Source organism: Chaetodon trifascialis, chromosome 10 (genome assembly GCF_039877785.1).
Source record: "Chaetodon trifascialis isolate fChaTrf1 chromosome 10, fChaTrf1.hap1, whole genome shotgun sequence".
NCBI lineage: Eukaryota > Metazoa > Chordata > Actinopteri > Chaetodontiformes > Chaetodontidae > Chaetodon > Chaetodon trifascialis.
Genome location: NC_092065.1, coordinates 5,921,500 through 5,941,377, shown reverse-complemented (window position 1 = coordinate 5,941,377; position 19,878 = coordinate 5,921,500). Strand labels below are relative to the sequence as shown.

The following is a 19,878-nucleotide window of genomic DNA, read 5'->3' as shown; positions in this document are numbered from 1 at the left end:
CAAGAACGATGTCCACCAAACTTTTAGGTGCTGTTGGAGTTTTAATAAGAAAATTAAATTATTACCAAATGTTGTAGATGATACCACACGAACGCTCTGTCCCAAGGAGGCAAGAGGGTGATATTTTCTCCTCCCAAGCTTAGACTAGTGTACATAGTTTAAGTCCCTTCTGGCCTATTTATAGTGTTGGCCCTTGCAACAATGTCATCTGTAACTCGACTCCATCTGTTAAGTCAGAGCATGTTGAATGTCAGTTGCCAGAAGCAGAAGCCCTGCAGCTCACTTCCCACTGACTCTCTCATGGAGAGCCCCATGGAGTTTGTGGGACAACCAAAACCTTCTGGGGCCTGCAGCCTCTTAGTAGTGCCAGGCCTCAGCACCTTGGACCTGGATGTGGATGAGGATGAGGGCGAGGTGGTCATCGGCATCAGGCCCAAATCTTCTCCTCTCCCACGGAGAAGGAGCTCAGTCTTTGATGAGGACTCTGAGTCTGAGCCCCCCATGTGTGGCTCCAGGAGAGTGTCGTTTGCAGACGCCAAAGGTCTCAGCTTGGTGCAAGTGAAGGAGTTTGACACCTGGGATGTACCCAAGCTGCCAGGATATGACTCTTCTCAGAGCGAAGGTAAAGATGCAGAGGAGTACTTCCTATCTCCTCTCACTTTCTCTGCTCCGTTATCAACTGAGGAGCTGTTTGTCAAAGTGCGGGAGCAGAAAGTGGAGTTGGAGACCATCGAGTTACTTCCAGGGACCACAATACTGAGAGGAGTGATCCGCGTCCTCAACATTTCCTTCTTGAAGGCAGTGTATGTACGAACCACTTTGGACACCTGGTCCAGCCACTTTGACCTGCTGGCAGAGTACATCCCCAGTTCCAGTGACAGTGCGACGGACTGTTTCTCATTTAAGCTCACCTTGGTGCCACCATTTGGGGAGCAGGGAGCCAGAGTGGACTTTTGTTTGCGATATGAGACTCCTGTCGGGACATTCTGGGCCAATAATAACAACAGGAACTATGTGCTGCTCTGTCACCAGAGAGTGAAAGAGAGGAAGGACGAACCACAGAGGGAGAATGTGAACAAGAAAAGCTGCCTTAGGACTGTTGGGTAAGGATAAGTGTTTCACTGATGGGCTTTTTTAAAAGGTCAATACTAATTATGTTTTCTGATGCAGTTCAATGAATTTGAGAATCAAGCACGGTCAGGGGAAATGTCCATTATTCCTTCAGTGGAAGTAGGGACTGGCCAATTTCTGCTATACAATTTAAGAAATATTGGCTACTGGTAAACATGATATAGTAGCCTGACCAAAATTGTAACTGTGGCTGTGCTTATTTATTATATGAAAGCTGTTAGTTTTCTAATAGAGTTAATATTAGAAAAAGGGGTCAAACCACATTGAATTCTGTATGTAAAGCAAAGGAAAAACTGACTAATCAGTTTCATTTAGGTGTGACTGTGTGGTCACTTTGAAGCAACTCATTCCACATAGCTGGTGGAATGACTCTTTATATTATTGCTGAATGTATAATATGATGGATTGATATAATGGTGGTAAGGTGCAATGGGAAAATAGGCAAAGGTTTTTAGAAATACGCCATCAACTATTGCATCTTGCACTGATTAACACCATCAATGAAATTATTTGAAATCCGTTTTAATCAACAGGATTAATGTATCTCAACATTGTCGTCGTCGTTTGTTGATTGGTGATGGTCTGATAGAAGTATATGAGACTGATCACAATTTTATTAATTCACAGTCAGAACTTCTCAAGCGTGGAAAACATTTCAGCAATGGAGGATTCATCTCAGGAAGCCATTTCAACAGGTGAATATTTCTTTAGTGGATTGTGAAGTTAATATAATAATTGTGAAATTTAAGGATGACATAATCGCAAAGCTTCAGTCTCAACGTAAAAAGTTTCCTTCAGATAAGTCAAAACATGGAGAAAAAGTGGACACTATGAAAACCAAGCAAATCTCTGATGGTCAGACAGGAACATCAGAGGATGATGGACAGAAATTACAGGTGAGTGAAAAAAACAAAACAAAAAACAAACACAAATACACAAAAGGCCACTTTCTTTGCTTGCAACACGAGCTAAAGTTAATCTACTGTAATATAAAGTGCAAATTATTGTGACTGACAAGTTACTTTAGATTACATAATTGTTCTGAAATCCTGAATCCTCCTCAGCAAATTATTTTTCATTATTTAAATCAAATCTCTTATTTTCAAACATGATTTGATAGGTTTGATGCATTAGTGAAAGGGAGCTTAAAGACGCCGTGTGTGTCTATGAGGTACAGGAGGAACAGAAAACTCAACATGACCCCTGATGCACTTTCTGAGAGAAGGTCACATGACTGGAACTGGAGTAGCTCCAGTGTAACATAATGTACTGTGCACCTAATGAACACTCAGTGCCTGCGTTGCACTTCCTCAGTGTCTCATATCTGTCATACACGCTATTTTGATACTAACTTTTATCCTTTTAAATTTAATCTAAAATGGAGTCAAGGGCGGTATTTAATCCGAGCATGTTGCTGTGTGACTGTGCAACTTTAAATGTCACCCTACTCCCTTTTCCTAAACTAGCATAACGATTGTGTGAGCAACCTGAACTGAATCTTTCCCTGTTGTTGATGGACAGGACGAGAGCCGGCAGAACTGCAGCCGAAGACGTCGCAGAAAGGCTGCACGGATGGCTCGGGTGAGGGATCTCTTTGCTCAAAGAGATGGAGGACCTCATGACGCTGAAAGAGATGGATCACCTCCAGAAGCAAAACAGGTAGCTGAGGAAGAAACCCCAGAGGAGCAGCACTCAGATGTGCAATCATTTTCTGAGGGGAGCAGCAAATCAGACGCTTCTCTGTTTCTTTCTGAATCTCTGGCAACAAGCAGTGAACCCATCCTTCATGTTCTACACGATTTGTCACCAGCACACGACTGCATATCTAAAAGCGAGCCAGAGACATTTGAGAGCGTCAATTTGGCTGACTTGACCACATTAGCAGGAGCTGAGAGTGCTACAGATATCGCAGACAGCCCATTACATTCAAATGATGCTCCTACAGAACATCAAAATATCAACAAGTCCGTCTCCAAAGCTGAGGAAAGCACTCAGAAGGAAGGCACGAGTTCTGAATGTACAAGCAACGATGCAGCAGAACCAGCTGACAGAGTTATCTCAGCAGTGAGCAGCGAAAGCCTTGTTAGCAAGACGAGCAGCTTCACATTTGGAACAGTGGTGGCTCCCCTGTATCATCAGGTGTTTGGCAGAGTGGGAAGTGAAAGTCAGAACATAGGTGATTGGGGAAATCCAGCACGGGCTGCACTGAATGTTGGAAACTTAACTCAAAATTACCCTCGCAGTGAAAGAATAGAGACTGGCTGCAGTGTTCAAACAGATGCTAGAAGCAACGATGACAAAGTTCAGGGAAATGTGATTAAGACTCAGGAATCAAAGCAAGAATGCTTAGATGTCGCTCCTCCCATTGAAGAAGATGAAACAAGTTTCAGTGTGACAGCAAATGGCATGGACCATGCAGAAGCTGTGCAGGAGACTAAACCTTCGGACCAGAGCCCCACAGTGGCACATCCACACTCTCTGAGCATGTTTAATACAGACTTGTCGAATTCACAAATACCCCCTGAGAGTTTACATCTCGGGGGAGAAGCACAGGAAGACGATCTAACCCACGACCTCCACAGCCAAACCACAGCAGAAACAGCACAGGCTCCACTGCCAGCGTTAGCATGCACACAAATTGAAACTAACCCAGATGAATCTTGTGCACAAAGTGAAACAGAAAAAGTTGTGAACAGTCAAGAAATCTCATTTATGTCACTCAACTGTCAGTGTGCCGATGAGTCAAACAAAGACGATGGCGTTCTCGAAACAGTGACTGCATCAATGAATAATGGCATTTCAGAGGAGGGTAAACTATTAGAAGCTTTACATGATTTGAATCCTGACAGCATCAATAATTCAGCTTCAAAAGAAATTGAGGATAGCTGCGATTCTTGTTTTGAAATTTTGGAGAAAATGGATGTCACAACACTTCAGATAACTCATGGAGAAGCTCATGATGGAGAAGAAGAAACTAAAGAGCCAATGATGAGCAGCTATCACATACATGGTGACGCGCTCACAGAGCTCAAGCATGAAGACACTTTAAAGTATGATGAAATGAATGTTTCAGAAAGAGCGGAGCATCATGAAATGGAGGCTGCTGTCTCAACACAGGCAGAGTTTTGTTTAGCGGACGCTGCTGAGGCAAAAAACTGGGAAATGATGGTTGAAGAAGAAGAGGAAAACATAGTAACAGATGAAGAGCAAAGTGAGGCAATAAGGTCGAAGGTGAAGGATATTGAAGCAGTGGAGAAAGACCAAGGAGGACAGTTGGCGGATGCAGGGATTGAGACAGCATCAGAAAATAGAGACACACCAGAGGACGAAATAGTGGGACATATCACAGCTGCAAAGGAGGAGGACAACAAGGCTGAAGATGCAGATGCTTTAGAGGACAAACAGAGGACTCGAGAGGGACATATCAGGGAGATTGTGGCTGGAAAAGACAGGGACAAAGTTGAGAAAGAATTAGAATATGTTGAAGACACAAAGACAGAAAAGACAGCAGGAGTGGAAGGTCTAGGCGAGGACACTGAAGTTGAGAAAAGAGAGGAGCACGAGGAGGTGGAGTTAGAGAAAAAGAGACACTTTGCAGAGATACAAGAGGTCACGACTGAAAGGGTGAATGTTAAAGAAGAAGAGGAGATAGAGGAGGAGGAAATGGAAATAGACTTGAACGATGGTGGCGAAGCGAGTGTGGAGTGGGAGGATCAGGTAAGACCAAGCGAGGAAAATGTAAAGGAGGAGAATCCAGACTACAAGGAGGAAATTCTGGTTGATCAAACGGGTGAGTCAGAGATCGTCGATGCAGAGTCAGAGAGCATGACAACAGGGGACGGCGAAAATGAAGTGGAGTATTTTGAGGAGAGGTTAGACTTTACTCAAAACAAGGTTGAGGATGGTTTATCTGCTCCAGTGAGCAATGTGCAGGACAAGAGAGGAGCTGATCAAGAAAATACAGCAGAAGGGCAAAATGCACACATCCCAGCTCAAATGCATCTTTACGAAGAGGGAGGTTTTCAAAGCGGTGAGAACGTTTCACATGACCCCTCAAAAGCTGCGAGAGACGAGAGCGAACCCGCTGCTGCAGAGGGAGGTTCGTGCATTTTCACAGATGAACCTGAAAGTGACCAACAAAGCCATGACAGCGCGTCAGAAGAGTCCAACTCGGACGATGAGGTGGAGTTGTACATGCACTGTCTGAGAGCTGTTCACGCTGGGACGCAGGCCCAGAGAGACAGGAACACAGATACAGGCTTCAGTGCGGGCAAAAGGCCGTCTGTAAGCAGAAGCAAGCTGCTGTCCACACCCATGCCATCCATCAGTGAGTCTCTGGATGAAGAGCCAAACCTCAACCACCTTCAGGACAGTCACGAAGACATGGAGACAGCAGACTTCCAGCCCATAGCTGCAGCTCTGCCTGTGTCAAGTGGACAGGAAAGCAACAACAGAAAGGTTTCATGGTGGATGGAGAATTTTACCAGCAGTAATATCTCAAAAACAGTTTTGTACGCCACATTGTTTGTGGTATTTGTTGTTGTGGCCTCCCATTATGATTTTCTTGCCTGTTTTGGGCTCTACTTGATATCAGTGATTTGGCTCTGCTGTCAAGGTGAGAGGCAGCCCGTTAAAAACAACAGAATGGGTTGAATTAACTTGTAAAAAGTCTGTTGTTGTTGTATTGTTTAACATGAAATTCTGAGGTTTATGAGTGAACCAGGTGCTAACAGGACACCCACAACGCTCTGTAGGTTTAGTGAGGTTTAAAGCACTCCCTTTTGGCTGCATACCAGATATTTGAACAGTACATACTCAGTAATAGAATAAGTAGAAGAAGAAAAAAACAACATACAACAGTGAATGATAACGGGCATTGATTTAAAGCATGTATACAACACATATCAGAATAAATGCTGTGTATTCCCTATGGGAGGATGTTAACTCTGTTGTCGAGAGCATGAACCAATTTCCTTTCGGCTGTACTGTACATAAAGCTTCGCATCGACTCAGACAACAGGCCGCGGACCACTGCTCACGCTGATCGTTTCTGCAGAGGGCTAATGCATTTATGAGGTGTAAATGAACTCATCAGTGTGCTGTGTGTATGGATGGCACCTAAGTGTTTGTGTGTTTGTGTAGGGAACATTTAGTTTGTCTGGAATGAATAAATTATACTGCGGACAAATAATTCAATGCTTTCATAGCCTCTTTTTTATTATGTTTAGTGTTCATAGCAATAGCAATAGACTAACACTGGTAGCCCACTCACAGTAGGAGCAGATTATTATAATTTATGCAACTTAATTTCCACCATGTGCACAGAAATTGGACTATAGGCTACAGCCATGCTAGCAGCTCTGAAGTGGTGCTTCGAGCTAAATGCTAACATGCTCATAATGACAGGGCTAACTGGGTTGTTATAAGGTATAATGTTTATGTGTTCATCGTCTTAGTTCAGTGTATTAGCCTTCTGACATAATCTAATTAGCAATAAACACAAATGAGGCTGGTGGGAATGTTATTCAGATTGAAGGTATATGGTCATTAAGCAAAGTATACTGGAAAGGTAAAATGCTAGCTGAAACCTCAGGGGAGCACCAAAGGGATCAAAGTGGTGGACTGTCAGACTGACAGCCATTCACAGCTTCAAAACTGGGAAAAACATCAGAAAATGACATTGTCTTCAAATATAAACGTTCCTGTAATGAACAGTACTGCTGAAAAACAGCCTCGTTAATATGCATAGTAGATTTTATTTCATCTAAAAGTCTGCAGTTTGGTAACAGAAAATCCAACTCGTCTTCAGTGTTCTGCAATAGAAACCATGAATGCCATCAGGGCTATGTTAGGTCAGAGATCTGAGGTCATACCCTGAAACTCTGCAGGAACACAGAAACCGGATTGTGACCTGACAGTTTGGATTCCTATTTGTGTTTCTGGTGTGTTGAAATGTCTTTTATCTCGAGCTGCATTCTTATCAAATCAGGTATCTTGTTATCACCACTTATCATTATTAAAATATTTAAGGTGACCAACTGAGGTGTTCTTGTACTTTCATACTGTTTAGATGCCATGTGCAGGGATCTCAAGGTGTGGCCCGGAAATCAATATTAAGCATGAACAAACAGCTGCTGGGACAGAATAGAGGTCAGCAGTTTAAGGATTATTCTTCATATTTTAAGATAATTTCCTCATCCTTCTGAGGGGAAGAATGACACACTTCTCTCCAAGGCAATGTTTATCCAAACAGAGGACAAACCTTGAGTCATGCTGCCTTTAGTGTTAGCAATACATCCAGCTAAGCAGGGTACTCCTCTGACAGCTTTCAGGGCCTGTTCATACTGCTTTTGTCTCAGAATGACTGAACAGGGACTCAGATCACTTGTAGATATAGCATGTTGTTGCTGCTCCCTGCTTGAACTTTGGCTTTTCACTGCAGTGTTTGGAGCTGAACACAGCTGCAGTAATGTACTTGCCAGGGGATTTCCGGGCAGTCCGCTGTGAGGATTACACTCTCTTTTGCCTGATGAACATGAACATTTTTAGCCACCAAAAGAGCACACAGAAGCATATGTGTATGTGTGCAAAGAGAATTAATGACTTTTCCAAAGATTTCCTATGGTTCAAATTCCAATTACAGCCTTCAGGGACAAGTGTTTATTTGCATTATTTTTATTTTTTGTGAGCATACTTTTTTTTTTCTCTCTTTTTTTTTTTTTACTGGAAATCTTGGCGATGGCGATGATGTTTTAAAGAGGACTATGACAGACTGTAACAGTCTTCTGTCAGTATGGTTATATAATTTGTTTAGCTTTCAAACATGAAGTCACTGTGTTATTTGAGCTCAGAAACAAAGTCCATGAGAGCAATAATTATTTTTTATTAGCTGTGCAGGTGGAGCTTATTTTGGCAGCGTGTCATCAGAGCATTCTGGCTCACTGAACCCTACACCTGTTGGACTACATATACTGATAATGTTTACAGCGTTTAAAAAACACTGCAGCCAACCAGCTGCCTTTATTCCCACGCTATCTGTTTGACCTCTTTTTAGGATATTTATCACTTGAGTGCAGTGATCAATCAGAAATGATCTATGCATCAAAGTTTAAAGCCAGGGAGTAATTTTTTTTTGAGGCTGTAGCGCCGCCTACATAAAGAGGATAAGATATAGTTCCATGTTTATTAATTATACAGAGAAGAATACAATTTCATTTCAAATATTTTTATTTGGATTTTTCAAACAAATACGTAAATGGTGAGCACGGAGTAAACAGTAGATCCTTATTTGACAAAAGAAAAGAAAAGAAAACAAAAGAAAGCAACAAGACAAAACAAGACAATAAGTGCAGGGTTTAACACAAATAATGAACGATCCTGCACATCCCCCCCCCCCCCCCCCCCCTTGCAGTACTGAGAATATCAGGCACGGTTCTAGAGGTTAACTTATGGCATAGGCAGGCAGTAAATGTTTATGTCAAGGGCCAAAACCAAACCAGTCCCAAGTTCATGTTGTTTGGGTATTATGAAAATATGATAAAAATGGATCCCATACTTTATAGAACTTTTTTCCGAGCTGCGAATGGAGAAGTGCAGCATCTCCAACTTGAGACAGGACATTATGTCCTGGAGCCACTGGCTCAGCGTGGGCGGGGCAGCACCCCTCCATTTAAGCAGAATAGTGCGCCTCGCCAAAAGCAAGGCAAAAGCGACCATGTGCTGCTCACTAGATGTCAAATGTGGGCCACCATTCGCAGAAATGCCAAACAGAGCTATAGTAGGGTTAGGAGCGAAATCCCTGTCCAATATTTTAGATAGAGTGTTGAAAACATTATTCCAAAATATCTGTATTTTGGGGCACAACTAATACATGTGGAAAAGGGTACCGTCGCCGGTTTTGCATTTATCACAGATTGGCCTTAGATTAGGGTAGAAACTAGACATCTAAGTCTTAGACATGTGTGCGCGGTGGACAATTTTAAACTGAAGCAGGCATATCTTGCACAGAGTGAGGTCCCGTGAATTGCTCATAAAAGAGAGTCCCACTGGTCATCAGACACGGGTCCCAGATCCTGTTCCCAGGCCAATCTAATCCTGTCTAGAGATGGGCATGATAGTGTTGATATGTTCTTGTATGATTTCGACATTGCACCTTTAGATAGTGGGTCAAGGGAAAGAAAGGTGTCTATAGGGTTGGTGTCTGGTTTTAAATTGTATTTCACAGACAGTTGATTGAAGGAGGCAAAACATTCATCCACAAAGAGGTCTGCAAAGCATCTGATACTACAAAACTGTACTCCCATATTCAATTTAATAAGAAACACTCAACAGATAAGGTTAGATTAAAATGGGAGAAAGAATCTCAAACTGTCATCACAGAAGAATGGTTGAATATTTGCTCTGTGCAGTCAACTTCTACTAGTTCTGGTCTCTGGAGAGATTTCTGCTGGTGGAATCTGGTTAGATATTTTATAACCCCTAAGTTAAAATATGCACAGACAGGGGAGACGGCCAGGGGACTGTGACGGAGGAACTGTGGTGAACAGCTAGCAGACCATTTTCACATATTTTGGAGCTGCCCAGCTATTCAGCCATATTGGCAAAAGATTACACAAGTAATACAAAATATTTTTGGTGATGAAATCAACAGCTCTTTCTCCACAATCTACTTGGGGAATATTGCACCCCATATACCGGGACGAGATGAATATCTTTTGAAAATTTTATTAGCAGCCAGTAAGAAAACCATAACTTGGAGCTGGTTATAGCCCACACCTCCGGCAGAGTCAGACTGGATCGATATTGTGACCAATATTCAAAATATGGAAAGGATGACCTTCTCGTTAAATCTACAGACTGATAAATATTTGCACTATTGGGAAAAATGGATTGTGTACATGTCCACAAGAGATGCTCATGTATTTGTAACTCCATCAGTATAATGCCTGAATGAATGTACAGGTGACCAAATGTTCGTTTTATGCTTTTCTGTATGTTCCTTTTATAAAAATAAAGTACAAAAAAAAAAAAAAAAGCATCTGATACTATTCCCATGCCAGGTCTTAAAGGATGAATCAGAACATGAAGGAAGGAAAAGGTGATTGGAGGCAATTGGGCTCAGGAGGGAAAGACGCCTTAGGCTGAAGGACTTACGAAACTGGGTCCATATTTTAATGGTGTTACGCACCACCGGATTGTCTAAAGGTTTTGTGGGAGGGGAAAAATACAATTTAATAGGCGCTTCTCATTTCCTTGAATACCTTTTCTTGTTTTTGGTGATGTAATTGTATCCCATCGATGACATTATCACAGTGCATCAAGCAGATGTGTCTTCATCTCCAGCAAAAACCAGCAATTATTTTTGGAAGAATAATAGTTGTGAATATGTTTGTGAATGGGTTTAAAAGAATTTCTAGCTATATTATATAGAATATTGCTAACATACTACTATTGTCCTAACTGCATACTGAATTCAACTTTGAATTGGGATCAAAGCAGTGAAGAAACTGTAAATGTTTCAAATGAATGTACTTTCTTAGCTACAGGTTGTTGGGGTAGCGAATGACTCGCTGCTGTCTGCACTCATCCTTGGCAGGGGCAGCAGTTATCATATGGTGATGGAGGAGGTGAAGATGGAGTCAATGATGGTGATGATCATGAAGTAGAGAGCTGTTACCACACCAGACTGAAATGTTCTCTGTCAGGCTGACGTACTTTCTCCAGCACAGTGTGACTGACTCAAAACTTGTTTAGTTTCCTAACAAGAAATTATTTCTGACCGTTCTCACTCTTGTTCGGGCTTTTCAGATCTTATGCTTTGAGGATGCTTTTTAAATGACTGCTCCTGAATAATCTGCACCAACATCCCACTAATTGCAACATTATTTATCAGGCATTTCCGAGTGGCTCTCCTCACACTATCCCCTCTGAGCAGAACAAAACTTCGTGTTCATGACCCGTCACACTCTCCCAAATCTATTGTCCAGACTACATCCTATTTCTGGACCTAATCGGATTAGCTCACTTGTTGAGGCAGTTGGCCAAGTGTTGCTGTATCTGTGCCAAATCATTGTAGGTTGTACTAAAGATTTGTATGAGCATGTTTTTGGATTAAACTATTACCTAAGTGATAACTTCTGTGGTTTGTGACTGAGTTATGAATGTAATATAACTTAAGCACAGAATACAGCATAAGTGACTTGTTTAAATAAAAAATAAAGTATTATGGTATGAAAATGGATGAAAGTGTTTCGGCATTTGATTTAAAAAGTCATGTGTTGTTTGTTATCATGTCATTTAAAAAAAAAAAAACTTGTAGGGGGTCACTGCTCTTAAAGGTAAGTTTAAAGCAAGGCCTTTAAAGCTGTGCTTAAGACTAGTGTGCATGAACAGCAATGTTTAGAATCACAGTAAAAATAAGAAAAGTGAAAAAGATCTAAATTTTGAATTGTGGGATTAACAAAGTGTACTTAAATGCTCCACGGCAAGCACGCAGGCTCGGCTACCCTTCCAGGCCTGTGATTGGACGACGGACTGTCAGTTCTGGAGCATGTCTGTCAAAGTCCTCCAATCAGCTTGCGTGTTGTTGGCTTGTGCGCCGGTTCGCCGGTCGGTTTGCAGCTGGAAAAGGGGAAGCGACTGGCGGAGGCAGCATCGGTGGCACGGTGCTATGGACCTCAGGGACAATGTCGAGACAGGGGAGACGGAAAACCACCAGGAGTTGTTCTACGTGCCGATTCCAGATGAAGCACCGTGCAAGAGGGAGCAGGAGAAGCTGTCGGGGGTCGTCAAAAACGTCCACAGAAAACTGCGCAGGAAATACAGAGAGGGTAAGCAGCCGCAGTGGGCCCCTCTGTCTCTCTGTGGCCCTGCAGCCGAGTGGCTAACACTTAACGTTCGCTCAAAGATACAAAATTAAACCATTTTCTGATCTAACCCCGGAAAAGATAACATATCCTGCTTGCTAACGTTTACCCTCCGAGCGGTCTAGTTTTGCGGCTTGTTAGCTAGCTGTTGTGGAACCAGACCGCAGTCAGCAGACGTGAGGGTTGCATTCAGCAAGCAAGGCCTTTAATGCTGCTTAACAATAACATTACACACACTGCAAATGATAATACTGTTTTTAAACGAAGTCACCCGTGTCAACATGTGGTCTCTCTACTGAAACCAGCTTACTGACACCCGAGACCTTAACAGGTAACTAACGAGACGCTATCAGAGCTGTTGACGATGAATGACTTTCTGATCCCTTTTTATTGCCAATAAATGGATTGAACAAACAACTTCAGTGAAACGTTTACCACCAAATTAGCTTTATGTCCGAGCATTGGTGTTCATACATCAAATACTGTCAACACACAGATCCACTGAGGCAGATTTTTACAGGAAACTGTCTATTTGAGGACATGAGGCTGAAAGTGGGTTTAAACTCTGGACGATTTTATGTCAGATGGTTCAGGAAGGGCTGGTGTCGTGGGAGCAAAAGAAGAGATTGGCCATTTGTGCTTAATTAAAACAAAAGAGTCTGACCTTTATTTTACAGGAAGTACTGGAGAGGTAGTCCTGGATGTGAATGGCTAAAATATAATAATGCAACCAGTATATATCAGAATATATTAAGATTTGTGCTCAAATCAGTCCAGCATTGCATCCATAAAGCAGTCTTGCTCTTGTCTTGGTTTGCAACAAGAGAAAAGCAGCCTTGATATCTACATGAAAGAAAAATCACTTTAGGTTGACCAGTGGCTGCTATAGCAGGTCTAGTGTCATGTTAGAGAGGGTTCGCGCACATTTATAGAAACTAAATCAGTCGCTAGTCCGAGAAGGTCATCTCTGACACCATCTGTTAGAGGCTGATGGAGAAAGTGTCACCTGAGAACAGCAGAAATTGACCTTTGCACGCTTTATTTTATACATTTTAGACAAAGGTGCCCCTTTTGTTATGAATAAATAAATTTATGGTGCGAAGTGAAACTCTGGATACAACTTTTGGGTGGATTTTCTTCTGCTTTTGTGATTTGGGGAAGTACAAAAATGCTCAAAAGTAACCACTCAGTTCACTGATGAATCTATGATGTCTCAAAAATGATGAAGCTCACCAGAGATGTTGCTCTCAGTCACGTCATCTGTCCTCACTCAGAACTCATCCCATGCTATTTGCAAATCAAATTAGCAACACCACAGTCAACCTTTCTGTGTGCAAAATGAAATGTAGCTTCATTCTGGCATATCCTTGTATTCGAGTAACTGAAACAAAAGAGTTAATGACTCCTTTAAAGCTGTGAAGACTGTGTCCAGCTGGATTTCCACAGGATTAATGTGTGTTCATCGGCTGCAGTCTGTCTGTCCTGAGAGCAAAAACCTTCTTTCCTACTATGAGTCAATCTGGATAAGAGCGTGATATAAAATGGGAAGTTTGGAAAAACCCTTTCACAATACTTCAGCAGTGATGCATGACATTTGAGTCGGTCAGCATCTTCATTGCCCAAAGAAGATAGTGACTTTTCACTTTACAGCACTGCCAGAGGGGCTTTATTACAGCTGCAGGCTTGAAGTTGAAGGCACTTCAGTTTACGCTGAAGTGCTCTGGCTTTCAAAACTTGCTACAGAGGCGTCGTGCTGTTGTTGATGCTGCAGTCTATCTCTCATATCTCTTTCTGGGGAAACACATAGTCCTACCTGAGACTGTGTAGGAGGGGAACACAGAAAGGCACAGTCAAAACAGCAGGTTTGAAGTTGTTTTGTGGAGCAAAAAAACTTTATTAGTTCATCATTATGTTGTACTGTAGCAGAACAACAGCCAGCAGTTTGTAGGCCATAGGATTGAATCCACTGTGCAGGTATAATATATGATTCGGGTCGTCCCCTGCTCGAATGCCGAGTCGGCTCATTTCATGTGACTGTCTCTGAATCAAAAATATGCATTTAACCATTTCCCTGCTCTCCAGTCTTGTGAAAAGTGAACGGCCAAAAGAGAAGACTGTGCAAGACAACTTCTATGAGTTGAAAATGATTCATCAAAAACTGCAAAAAGGAGTGTCAGTCCTGTGTGTGGAGTCACTCAGATGCGACCACATTCTTTACTGTCAGTGGTGTTGTAAGCAGTGCGTGTTTTGCTGTTATTTCTGTAAGCTCTGTTCTACATTTCCACCTTACAGTAAAAACACCGCAAAACCGTGATGTCACATTTCAAAACAGTATCTTATCAAGTCATATTTTGAATCATCGTGTTAAATCTGAAAATATTGCTGGGCAAGAGAGACTAGCTGATTGCTTTGGAGGCTTGAACAGCACAGGAAAGTCATCCTGCTAGCAGACCTCATGATTGGTTAATAAGTAAAGCATGATCTGGTAGGCTTGGCATTGAATCACAGTGGTCATACTTCCAGAGTGCTGCTGTTTACCACCACTCCTCTTGTTGTCCTTTCATTTCTGCAGATCTGATAGTTTTCCTTGTGGTCATGGGATTTCTCTCTCATCGGCTTGTTTGCCCGTGCTACGGGCTGTAAACTTCTCAGCAACTGTGAAGATATACTGTAGGGATTTTTTTTTTTGTGGACATTATTCTAACTGTGAAATGACAATTTTAGGATGAGCTTCAGAGAAACAGTTCCACTTCTGTGCTGGCAGAGACGAGTGACCGTGTTGACAGTGCAGCAGTAAATGTGGCCTGAGCTTCTCTAGCAGGCTTTCACAAAGGAGTTCTGTTATGTTTTGGTGCTAAAGGGGATGACCGAAGTTGGCAAGTATGTTGTGAATGTTTGCTGTTTGCTGAAGATAAGAGAAGATGATAGCAGATGATGACAATAGAGGCAGTGGCTCAAGCTTTGAAAGTCTCAATTGATTCCTCTAAATTGTGGGATCTGTGATTTTCGTCTTTTTAGTTGTTAGATCTGTCCTCAATTTTATATTTTTTTCTCTTCCCTCAGTGGGCGACTTTGACAAGATCTGGCGTGAGCACTGTGAGGATGAGCAGACGCTGAGTGAGTACGCCCTCGCCATGAAGAACCTCGCTGACAACCACTGGACCAAAAACTGCGAAGGAGAGGGCCGCATCGAATGGTGTCGCAGGTAAAGCTGGCCTCAAGTGTCTTCCAGCGTCTGCAGTTTTTGACATGTCATCGTCACTTTCACAGTAAGGTTTTCATTCCACTTCTGCAGCGTCTGTCAAGAATACTTTTTGGATGGCGGGATGAAAAGAATGTTAGAAAAGGACGAGAAAAGCGCCACGCTTGGCCGGGGTCTGACTGCAGCATCTGTAAGTGCCCAACCATACAGCACCATCCCCAGGTGAGTTGTAAGGAGAGCTTCTCCTGTCATAAATGTAGATGCTGGAATCATCTGTGTCCCACTTATGTACTGCGCACTGCTTGTATTAAGTATGCAGTGTGTACTTGTCTCAGTCTGTAGTAAACTGATCTTGCCGTATTTATACAAGATACTGGTTTATAGTGGCAAAAAATATGTTTCCCACCTGATGTCAGTCAAACTGCAACTTTCATGACAAATTAAACTTCACGAAAATAAAGCGAACGTCATCTAAAGATTTACTGTTTATGAGTTTTGCTTTTGGAGCTGTTCAGAAATCATTTTAATGTTTACAGCCGTAACTAACGCCTTAATGTCTTTGCATTGGGGGAGGGCAGTGTGCTGTACACCAACAGCGGACTCCAAACTTATTTCACAGATACTTTTTTGGGTATTTTTATGGATACTGCTGAGAAAAATTTGGATCAAAATCTGTAAGAGACAGAGCAACTCACCTAAAGAAATGATTACAGTAACAATTTTTTTGATGTGCAGTGCCTGAACTCAGAGTATTACTGTAAATGTTTTTTTTTTCTTTTTTTTGAGTGGTCATTTCAGCCTGGTAAGTTTCAGAGTTTTATTTTGTTTAAGCTCTTACAAATTACTTTCATTCATTCAAGCTGCTCCAACTTTGCTTCTGCTCAAATTCTAAAGCCCTGCACTAGTGGCCCCTACAGTCTGCAGTGTGTATTACACACAATATAAAAGGAAGATAAGATAAAACTTTATTAATCCAAACCCAGGGAGATTAAGTAAGGTGTGTGATCCTCAAATGTACTCATGATTTCTGGCATACTTAGAGCCTTGCTGCTAATGTAAAGTAAACCTCATGATCATGCTGAGCTCTATTAGAAAGTACCATGAAAGTAACTAGTATATGCAATCTAATGGAAAATATAACATGTTGGAGCACTTTTTGGCAGAGCAAGAAGAAACATTGTGTTGAAAGCCTCCATTTAGTCAGGCATAATTGTTTAAAATGACACTTACACACTGCGTGCCATGTACATGTAGAAATCCCAGTCTGAAGTCAGAGATGGAGGTCTCTAAAATCCTCCTCCTCGAGGACCACGAGCATCCATAACAAGCTTCACGATAATCTGCCCTGACCTCAAGGTATCTTGTTGGATACAAAAAAAAAAAAAGGGTCCGTCTAACCAACATCTGTATCCTATCTGTTTATGTGAAATTCACAATGTGGATGTCATAAGACAAAGAGGCATTGTTGGATGCCGTTGCATGCTGGTTTGACAGTAAGCTCCTGACACTTCTTCCACATTTGTGTTGCAGTTCCATCTCTCAGCTGGGGAAAATGCGCCTTCTTGACGTGGGAAGCTGCTTCAACCCTTTCTTGAAGTTTGATGAATTCCTCACAGTTGGTATTGACATAGTGCCTGCAGTTGAGGTACGAGTGCTTATTTGTTTAAATTCTTGTTGACACAAATACAATGCGTGAGGCTTTCCGTGCCGGCATCGCAGAGCGAAAGCAACACCAGAAATGACTCATGCAGGGGTATCGGTGTTGTGGTTAGACTGTGAGCGAGTCAGCAGAAAGCAGAACAAAAAGTGTGTCGCATTTGCAGCTGCAAGTGGAGAAACTACGTACATAGGTGGAATGAGCAAAAGATCACATTTGAAAGTGATGAAAGTCTGCCTGTCTTCTCTCCTTCAGAGCGTGTACAAGTGCGACTTCCTCAACCTTCAGCTCCAGCAGCCTCTCCAGCTGGCAGGCGATGCAGTAGACGCCTTCCTCCGCCAGCTGCACAACCCCATCGACACTCTGCCTGCCCAGCTTTTCCACGTGGTGGTCTTCTCCCTACTCCTGTCTTACTTCCCCTCCCCATACCAGCGCTGGATCTGCTGTAAGAAGGCCCACGAGCTGCTGGAGCTGCACGGCCTTCTGCTCATCATCACGCCCGACTCCTCCCACCAAAACCGCCACGCCCTCATGATGCGCAGCTGGCGCGTCGCAGTGGAGTCGCTGGGCTTCAAGCGCTACAAATACGTCAAATATTCCCACATGCATCTCATCGCCTTCCGTAAGGTGTGTCTGGCCACCACCAGCGACCTGGTGTCACGAAACTACCCTGAGATGCTCTACATCCCTCAGGACTTCCATTCCAATGAGGAGGAAGAGTGTGCCGACGTGCCCGTGCAGGTGCGCTCCGAGTTTGAGGATGACCAGCTGGCTTGGGGCTTCACGGAGCTACCTGACACGCCCTATGATTCAGATTCCGGGGAGAGCCAGGGCAGCTCGGTGCCCGGCTTCCACGAGCTAGAAGACCCCATCCTGCTTCAGAGCTAGGCTTAACCAGCCCCCCCCCCCCCCCCCCCCGCCTCCCTTTTCTCTACGTAACTGTCACCTCCCCTTCAACTGCTGTGCTGCCAAATTTAACCTGCTGCATTCTTCTCCCACTTCTCCTCCCCTCTCCTCAAAATAATGCAGTTTGCACAGTGTGAAAGAGAGAAGTTTACAGATTATTTTCTCATATCCACACTCCTCTGAGAGTACACACGCACACACACACACATATACACATACCACACACTAAGATGGATATATTTTGATAAATGTCTAGGTTTTTTAAGAGTTGGAAAGCAAATGCCCTTGAGATATCTGAACTCCCTTCTCCTTGATTTCCACCCCATCTTCCAATCAGCTCTCAATAACAAAAGTCAGCTTGTCTGCATTCTGTACTCAGTCTCTGTTTGAATAAGCTAGTGTGGCAGGCTGTTTAGTACAAAAGGCAGCAACACGAGCAGTGTGACAGGGGTTTGATTGCACTGGAGAGGCTGAGTTGGAGTGACTGGACCGGTACGCTTGCTTCTGTCAGTCATGCAGCTAGATTTTCTGAAAATTCTTGATGTGCATTTAGTTTTCCAAGACAAAAGATGAATATCATTGTTTTGAAATATATATTCTCAAACAGTCAAAACATTGGTGTCGTCCAGTGTTAAGTGTGGCAATGCCATTTTAATTTGGCATCCTCTGAATGATTTGTGTATCTTTTACAAGAAAGTGGTATTTGTAGCATTTTAAACATTTTCAGAACCATACGGTAGGAGTATTACTAGGTTTACTAATGTGAAACTGTAACTGTGTTGACTCATTGTGTAACAAGGTACGAGTATTTCAAAGTAGGTATTACACTTTTTTCCTCCTCTCGTCATCCTCACAGATATTAATACTGAATTATCTCCTGTTTGATGTCCAAAATTTTTGTTCTCAAGCAGAGAAATAATACAACACTGCAAGTCAGTGACCCATAACAGATGGACTTTACAGCAACTTTGATGTGAAAATACACTCAAGTACTCTGCCTCCAAAAAAATCCAGATCTGAGCTCCTCACAGTCAGAAAGTTCACCTTGACAGAAGAGATTTGCACTAACTTCCTGTTTTGTCGTACAGAACCTCTGAATAGGTGAGAAACTGTAGATTTTAGCAATAGCAAGCAAGACCAGATCTGACGATCGTTTGTCCTGCAGCGGGAGGTTTTAGCTAAAGACACTACCAGACGAAATGTTAGCGTGTGTCCCTGCCTGTCTCTGAACAGGCTACATGTGTGGGTGTGGTTTGTCAGTGTGAATGAAGGAATGAACTTGCGTCGATGTGTTTTTTGTCGGTGGCACTTTATCATTGATCCCAAAGGGTGTCACAAAATGTAGTTATTTTCCTATGATGACAGTTTTACAACCAATATGACGGGCCCATAAGTAAGTCTAAGGTGCCTTCTCTGTTCACATTTACTGTACGTTTTGCAGCAGACTTTCATGCCCCTGGAGAAAATGTAACTCATACCTTTTAACAAAAAGATATCAAGCTTCTTTGGTCAAACAGTACACATAAATGTCCAGTTCTTCTTTGTCTTATTAATGGATAACAAGAAACATTTCCGGTGTTGATGTAAAGCAGTGTGTTGTTGCCATTCCCATATCATTTTTCCAGTTTCTGCACATCTCTCTGCTGATATCTCCTCTTTTTTCACAGAAAAAAATCACAGTACCACACATGTTCAGACTTTGAAGAAGCGTGTTTTGTGATTTATTGGTGCATTTGTCTTCCAGTGTTTCTTTTGGTCCATTTGCATGAAATGGTTCATCTTCATTATCAACATTTTCAACAATGCAGAACAACGTGTGCTTCTAGTATGGTTGTATTTCTCTTTTATAAATGAATGTAAATGTAAGGTGTCTGTGTGGATTTTTTTTTGGGGGGGGGGGCTGTTGTAGTTTTACTTTTGAGCATTTAAAATACTGCTCAGTGTACTGCTTTTGGAGTTAGGACTAGAAGACAGAGAAGGTCACTGATCAGGTAAGATAAGATATAACTTAACTGATCCCATGCTGGGGATATTAAGTTGCTACAGACAGCAGTAATAGCAAGAATAAAGGAGACGTAGAAAAGATTCAAAATAAAAAATGAACTATGTATATTATA

At 42.4% G+C, this 19,878-nt stretch overlaps 2 protein-coding genes across 2 annotated transcripts; both read left to right on the top strand.

The window, feature by feature from the left end:
* Positions 1–201: 201 nt before the first annotated feature.
* Positions 202–5,784, top strand: ppp1r3ab (protein phosphatase 1, regulatory subunit 3Ab). The gene is made up of 4 exons (XM_070971871.1): positions 202–1,103; positions 1,759–1,826; positions 1,930–2,027; positions 2,653–5,784. The coding sequence occupies exons 1-4, from the start codon at positions 202–204 to the stop codon at positions 5,782–5,784; spliced, it is 4,200 nt and encodes a 1,399-aa protein (XP_070827972.1).
* Positions 5,785–11,729: 5,945 nt separating this feature from the next.
* samtor (S-adenosylmethionine sensor upstream of mTORC1) lies at positions 11,730–19,622 on the top strand. The gene is made up of 5 exons (XM_070972966.1): positions 11,730–11,960; positions 15,060–15,201; positions 15,292–15,420; positions 16,729–16,843; positions 17,111–19,622. Exons 1-5 carry the CDS (start codon positions 11,801–11,803, stop codon positions 17,741–17,743), a joined length of 1,179 nt encoding a protein of 392 aa, XP_070829067.1. The 5' UTR covers positions 11,730–11,800; the 3' UTR covers positions 17,744–19,622.
* Positions 19,623–19,878: the final 256 nt, after the last annotated feature.